General features: G+C 35.2%; 1 protein-coding gene across 1 annotated transcript; it reads left to right on the forward strand.

The window, feature by feature from the left end:
* The first annotated feature begins 5,129 nt into the window (after window positions 1–5,129).
* LOC131648200 (vicilin-like seed storage protein At2g28490) lies at window positions 5,130–7,151 on the forward strand. Its single transcript, XM_058917979.1, has 4 exons — window positions 5,130–5,646; window positions 5,725–5,805; window positions 6,023–6,448; window positions 6,656–7,151. Exons 1-4 carry the CDS (start codon window positions 5,155–5,157, stop codon window positions 7,106–7,108), a joined length of 1,452 nt encoding a protein of 483 aa, XP_058773962.1. The 5' UTR covers window positions 5,130–5,154; the 3' UTR covers window positions 7,109–7,151.
* The last annotated feature ends 367 nt before the right edge of the window (window positions 7,152–7,518 follow it).

Here is a 7,518-nt window from a genome sequence, read left to right on the forward strand (position 1 = left end):
TTGTCGAAAATGCAATTGTAGACGCTTTTGCAAGGGACTGCAAGGGACTACAAGGACCTTTGATTCCATAGTCTGAACGTATGTTCCTTCTCCCATATATATCATTAATTCAATGTATACCCAAGGGTGAGTGGTTGTGTCGTTGAATTCTTGCAAGTATGGCTTTTCATATGAGCACACATTTTCATTCTTGAGGCCCATCTTTTCAAACAACTTAGAATACATTATGTCACAAGAGCTTTCGCCATAGATGAGTATTTGTGACACATCGAAGTGGCCGTTATGGCCAGGAAGAAGATTGGTCTTTCTAGGGTTTTAGCTGAGGCACTTCCATCTTTCTTATGGATGTTTGCTCGGTGTGGTCCCCCAATAATTGTTGCAATGTGTTGGCACTTCCCCATTACTCGCTCCTTCATCTTCGCTAATGGTCCCATCACTAGTATCCATGGCATCCACAATCTTGGATAGGGACTTGTTCTTCGGAGACTCTTCTCTATCTCTCTTACTGCCTTTTCTATACCCAGAAAAATGATCTCTCTTTATCAAACGCTCAATGATATCTTGTAGCTGGATGCAGTCATCGGTGGTGTGTCCATGACTCTTGTGAAAGCAACAATATTTCATCTTGTCAATTCTGGAAGATTCTCTAATATGGAAGGTGTTTTTGATCCCGACCTTCCGAAATTTCATGTTTTGTGCACTCCTGGTATATCTTTTATAATTACGGGTTCCAACACACGTATTCCTCCCTTCGTCTGTTGGAATATTTTTCGGATGACCGACTGGATCCTGCATGTGTTATGGTCTGGTTGTTAACATTTCTTCTACATTATGGGTCTCTCTACACCCTGATTTCTTCTTGAATGAGCTATATTGCCTTAGGTCGTTCTCCAAGATCCAACACTTGAGGCCCTCATTATCTCGTTCTACTTATAGAGCTTCTTGCGTGAAATGGTCTATTTAACTCGGGGTATATTTGGATAACTCTATCAACAAAAACCTCTGACTCACTTGATAACCATGTTTAGACATCATATTTCCCATGCATGTTGTATCTGAATAATGTAACACCCCATTTTCTAGAAATTATTTTACTTGATTTAATTGTATTTTTGTGGTGTTTCTTTAGTTATTCATGATGGTTAATTATATAAGTTAGGGAGTAGGGGTATGTGATCATGTGGTGAGGTATAAAGAGTAATTGGAGATTGTTAGAAAATCATTTAGAATTATTAAATAATAGCTTTTATGCGTTTTATTAATAAAATAATAAGGAAAACGAAATAATTAGAGGTGTAGAGATCTTAGGGGCATGATGGTACTTGTATGAGATTAAGTTGAGGGTAAAAGAGGTAAACTATATTTGAGGGATATTTATGAAGGGAATAAGGAAAAGAGTGATCAGTTTACTGCATACATGAAATTGAGGAGAAGAAGAGAGAGCTAGAGCAAGAGGAGACTTGAGAAGAACATCCATCCATAGAGAAAGAAGAAGCCATTATAGGAGAATTCTAAGGTAAATGTGGGTAATGGTTCTCAATTATGATTGATACGAGGGAATGGTAGAATAGGGTTTTAATTCTTTTTAGATTAATCCCTAAATCCAAATGTCACCCCGTTCGAAGCATTGGAAAGCTAACCCAATTTGCCATCAAATGGAATTAGTCTCATGGGCTCAACATGTCGTGACAACATGCATAATTCATGAGAATTATGCGTACTTATCTATGTTATCTTGTAATGATATTTATGATGTTGAAAATGTGAATTATAACTGGATAACAATGTAAATGTTGTTGATGTTATAATAAAATAACATGATTACAAGTTTATGAATATACCTATGTTGAGTGGCTGAAGTTGAAGTTATTATTGATTGTAGTAATACTTATTGATGTTTGCATATGGTAAATGATGTTGTATGATGAATTGATGAAGATGTTGTTGATCATGTTATTATGATGATATTGTGATGATGTCTTAACGATGTTGCATGTCTAAATGTATACATGCTATGTTGATGATGATTATGTTGCTGAGGACACACTTGACTAACTGAGGTTGAACGTATGTGTGTTATTGCATGGTGAGAGTCCATGCATCCATGATGTTATAACTTTGGTTCTGTTTATGAAGTGGCCTCGTTTCCTATGGTGATGGTTCGAGTGCGAGTAGCTAAAGTTCCTTGTTCAGGAATTTTAGTGAAGTGTTACCTATGGTGATGGTAACGATTTTTTGTGTACTCCGGTTCCAAGAGGAAATATATCCTATGGTGGGGATCATGGGGGGGGGAATGAACTAGTTGTTCAGAATTTGTACCACATGCATTTAAGTCATTGTCCCTACATTAACATTCTATGTGACATTGCATATGTTGATTGATGATATACGATGTGGTGATTAACGATGATTACTATGTGATTATGTGTGAACTATTTATTATGAATGAAGGTGTGAGTATATGTTGTATTGATGTTGTTTATTTGTAGACTATATTTGTTGAAGTTTACTTTTATCTTGTGTTGTTTATGATTGATTATTATTACTCACCCCTTTTGTTTGAATGTTGCCTCCACGTGGGTAACATGCACATACTCAGGATTAGACTCCAAGGAAGTAAGTGGAAGCTAGCTATTGAAGCTTGTTTCAGTTTATCGTTTTAAGTAGTAGGGATCCTACTCTAATTCATGTAAACTAGGTTGGGTTGACGCTTGTCTTTTTAATTTCTTTTGTTGAGTATTTTGCAGCATTTGCTATTAATTTCATGGTGATACTCTAAGATGTTGAATTGAGTGTTGATGACACTTATCTTTTGTTAATGTTATGAATGTTAGAGTTTAAGAGTCAATCTTAATTGTGGAAGTATTAATTGAATTTTTATAATGAATCTGTTGCGTTGTTTTTTCTATAAGTACTTGAATCAAATCAGATATATTGGATGTCTTGTAGCATCCCTGGTATAAAATGTGTAGTTTAATTGTTACTATGATAACTTGTGTTACGGAGCAGGATGATTATAATGTTTTAAGAAGTGTGACACCCTTGTGGTTATGTTTACATGATTAAATTAATCGTTAATTTTGTGGGGTTTGGAAGGGTGTTACAGATAACACTATTTGTACAAACCCTTAACTTAACTATAAGCTTTATATTTAAATGATAGTGAATTGGTTGAACCATGTTCTCTTTACACCAAATACGTCAACAGTTAACTTAAAACTATATATCACCCGTAATACTAGTTATCATACATAAGTTGGTTGATAAAACAAGATATCCATATGACATTCCTATAGAAAATTAACAAATGTGATAAATTACTACTAAAAATGTTTACAAGAATAAACATGGTCTATAAAAGAGTTTAACTATCGAGTTTGGCGCAAACCCTTGTTTCTCTAATGTCTCCTATACTGATGTGGACCCCGTTCCTCTAATAGCATTGCTGGTATGGTATCCCACTGGGGATGCTTTCTTGAAACTCTCCTCTACTGATGGCAATTTCTCGAATAGTGACAACATGAAGGCATCTGGGAAACACATCCATAGAATATTCTACCTTATCTTGTTCTTCCTATAAGAACTTTTGATGAGCTGGCATTGAGGGACCTCTCTCTGATGTTGGTGTCATATGCATGTAGGAAACACTACAATACCATTGGATTTAACCTTATATTGTACTCTATGGACTAGTATATGACACATTTAGTACATACTCAGGTACCAAATGCTCGTGGTACTATGCAAATATCCCATCAATATCTATACAGATACCCTGTAAATATTTGAACTTGCTTAATACCTACTTAGGTAGATCTTAGTACATAATTTGAGACCCGCAAACTCATCAACTAGAGGACCATATGATATTCACTAAAGGTCGCGTCCGATGGTGCTTACGACATGGTTTGAAACAAATATCTTTCGCTTGTATGTGGTCAATTGTGTGTCTATACGACTCAGTCGCCAAATTCTCCTTGTGTGGATTAATCAGGCAGACACGAGGCAATTCTTCGTCATAGTCGATAATAATTTGCCTCCCATAGATTCTAGGAAAATGTTGGAGGATTCGTGGCCGAAAAATGATTCAGACAGAAATCATTAATATCTACGTAAATAAATTTCCAAAATGATATAATTTAATAAGCTATATGAATGTATGTTACTTGAAAGAGACAGTTGTTTCATGCCATTTGTCTTGTCTTCCAATGACCCGCTTCATCTAGTTTGGAGTACATGCGAACCAAACAAGATACTTCCCAATTACACTAATGAGTCCTCCCAAGGTTTATAAAAGTAATTAATATAGACAAAATTCACCCTAAAAGTTTAAGCTTTCTCTCCACAAACTAATGCGATGCAAGCTGAAATAATCGTCCATCCTTGATAAACAAGGGTATCTCTTTTATTTTCAAAAGTTAGTGAATGTAGGGGGAAAATGGAGTGCATGTTATATTAATGGTTTCTCGAGATTTTATCATTCAGATGATGTGTCCGAATATTATTTTTCAGAACAATTCATTTGAACATTTGAAACGTATTAGATAATATTGTACTCCCTCCGTCCCACAATGACTGACTCATTTGGAATAAAATTATGTCCCAAAATAAATGACTCATTTCAATTTTTAATACATTTTTTTCAATTCTACCCTCTAATAAAAAGTTCATCATTCTCAATACATGATAAAAGTACTACAGTAAAAACAATATTCTCTCCTTTATTTTTTTACACTTTTCTTAATTTGTATGAAATAGTATTTTAGGTTACTCATTATGGGACGGAAGAAGTATATAGTATGTCGGAAAGATAATATTGTATAAGTATAACATGTTGGTTGATGAACATTGAAAATTAATTTTTTTGGACAATAGTTAGTTGTACTAAAAACATTTTTAAAAAAAAAATTGCAAATGGGTACGCAAGGCATCAATTTTTGAAATAGTAGAAGTTTTCAATCATAAGACTTTGTCTGTCCTTGATCTAATATTTCTCTCCAAAAGAACACAATACATGGACAACAAGATCCTAAATTTCTACATGTCTGACACATGTCTCTCCCAAAACTCTCTGTCTCCTATATAATAAACTCTCCTTGTCCTTCCTTTTCACTCAAGCAAGCTTCAAAGTTGTAAGCAACAAACTAAGAAACTATGGCAAACAGAGCGACTCTTTTGATCATGCTACTTATTCTTTGTCATGGCGTGTCCATGACAATGGGGTTGTGGGGGATAGAAACACAAGATAAAGAAAATGGACCACATTCGAAGCATGAAAAACTGTTCTTGTTGCAAAACTCCAAGAGTTTGGTGAAGACAGATGCTGGGGAGATGAGTGTGTTACATAGTTATGGTGGAAGAATTTCTGAGAGGCCACTGCATATTGGTTTCATTACTATGGAACCAAATTCTCTATTTGTTCCTCAATATCTTGATTCCACTCTCATCTTGTTTGTTAGTTCAGGAGAAGCAAAGGTGGGATTCATATATGATGATGAATTGGCTGAAAGTGAATTGAAGAAGGGAGATGTGTATCAAATTCCAGCTGGTTCGACATTCTATTTGTCGAATACCGGAGATAGTCAAACTCTGCAGATTATTTGTAGCATTGATCCATCAGAGAGTTTGGGAGTAGGCATTTTCCAGGTATATGTGAAAACAAATTAATATCTTTATATATAATTTGATTAACATTCTTGCTAATATGTTAATATATGTTTGTAGTCTTTCTATATTGGAGGAGGTTCCAATCCAGTGTCAGTACTTTCCGGATTCCATCCTCGAATTCTCGAAGCTGCTTTTAATGTAAGGAAACAAAGAAATTAACAATGTTACTGTGTGTCAGTATTGTGTTCGATGTTCGTGTCTGTTAGCAAATATTTCATTTTTAGATTCATTGAGTAATGAATGTATCTGGTCTACTATGCAGACCAGATACATTCATTACTCAATGAACCTAAAAAAGGAATCTTTACTTATAAATAAGGCCGGAGGGAGTACTTAACAACGAACTTGATGACAGGTATCGGGAGTAGAGTTGGGGAGATTCTTCACAAGGAGACATGATGGTCCAATTGTGCATGTTGGTGATTCACATGCCAAGGCTTCAAGCTTATGGACCAAATTCCTTCAACTAAAAGAAGATGAGAAATTGCACCGCATGAAGAAAATGATGCAAGATCAAGATGATGAAGAAGAAAAGGATGATAATGAAGCTAAGGAGAAAACAAGTTGGTCTTGGAGGAAGCTATTGGTATCTGTATTTAGCAATGAGATGCAAAAGAAGAAAGCAAACCATGATACCCATAAATCTCCTCACTCTTGCAACCTTTATGATAGACAAGCAGATTTCGAAAATAGTTACGGTTCAAGCGTTACTCTAGACGGTTCCGATTACTCTCCACTCAAATCTTCTGGAGTTGGCATTTATCACGTCAATCTCAAACCGGTATACAAAACTAGTATTATTCAATAGTTATTCCCGTAAGCAATGACATCTCTGATGTTACTGCACGCACTCAGCCACATCTTGACCAGATGGTTTAGATGTGGCTGAGCATCTACGGTCACATTGCATACATTTCAAATCTACACTTTTTAAAATAAGTTCCCATGACTGTGAGATGGATAGTGACATAACGATTTTTTATTGCAGGGATCGATGATGACACCGCACGTAAACCCTAGGGCAACCGAGTATGGCGTAGTGATGAAAGGCTCAGGTAGAATCCAAATCCTGTTTCCAAATGGAAGCAATGCAATGGACACAGAAATAAAAGAAGGAGATGTTTTCTTTGTACCAAGATACTTTCCATTCTGTCAAATAGCTTCAAGCAATGAACAACTAGATTTCTTCGGATTCACGACTTCTTCAAAGAAGAACAAGCCACAGTTTTTGGTGGGTTCTTCATCACTTATGAAAACCATGATGGGACCTGAACTTGCAGCTGCTTTTGGAGTGAGTGAGGATACAATGCAAAACATCCTTAATGCACAACATGAGGCTGTTATTCTACCAACCCCATGGACTAAACATGAACAACAGAGTTATGATAACAAAGTGGATTTGTTGAAAATTCTTCCAAATATAGAAACAATCATGACATGATTATGAGGATTGGATTTTTGTTTTTGGTTTTTTTGATAGAGTCTTGTTGCTTTTGTTTTTGTTCATTATAATAAGTTTTCTTTTTGGAGATCTTGATCATGTTATTATGGGAATAATGAATAAGACAAATGCTTCGATTTAATCTTTTAAATTATTCTTTCTCTTTATATGTTATAACTGTTGGATTAGATTCATAAGAATTGGATTAAAGATTATTAACTGAAGGTAAGAAATAGGTTGATCAACAGTAATAAGAAAGAAATGTAGCTTCACACAAGAAAAAAGGGAATTGAGAGAAAGGTGTTTGATTAGAAAGAATTGGTAATTATAAAACTGAGGATGATGATTATTTATAGCATGAGCTATTCTAACAGCTTATAACCATTATAACTTCCTCACTTGACAAATTT

This window comes from Vicia villosa, linkage group LG2, assembly GCF_029867415.1.
Source record: "Vicia villosa cultivar HV-30 ecotype Madison, WI linkage group LG2, Vvil1.0, whole genome shotgun sequence".
NCBI lineage: Eukaryota > Viridiplantae > Streptophyta > Magnoliopsida > Fabales > Fabaceae > Vicia > Vicia villosa.

Coding starts and splice junctions, on each gene's coding strand:
- LOC131648200 (XM_058917979.1), top strand. CDS start 5,155: ATGGCAAACAGAGCGACTCTTTTGATCATGCTACTTATTCTTTGTCAT. Junction 5,647..5,724: donor TGGGAGTAGGCATTTTCCAG/GTATATGTGAAA, acceptor ATATGTTTGTAG/TCTTTCTATATTGGAGGAGG. Junction 6,449..6,655: donor ATCACGTCAATCTCAAACCG/GTATACAAAACT, acceptor TTTTTATTGCAG/GGATCGATGATGACACCGCA.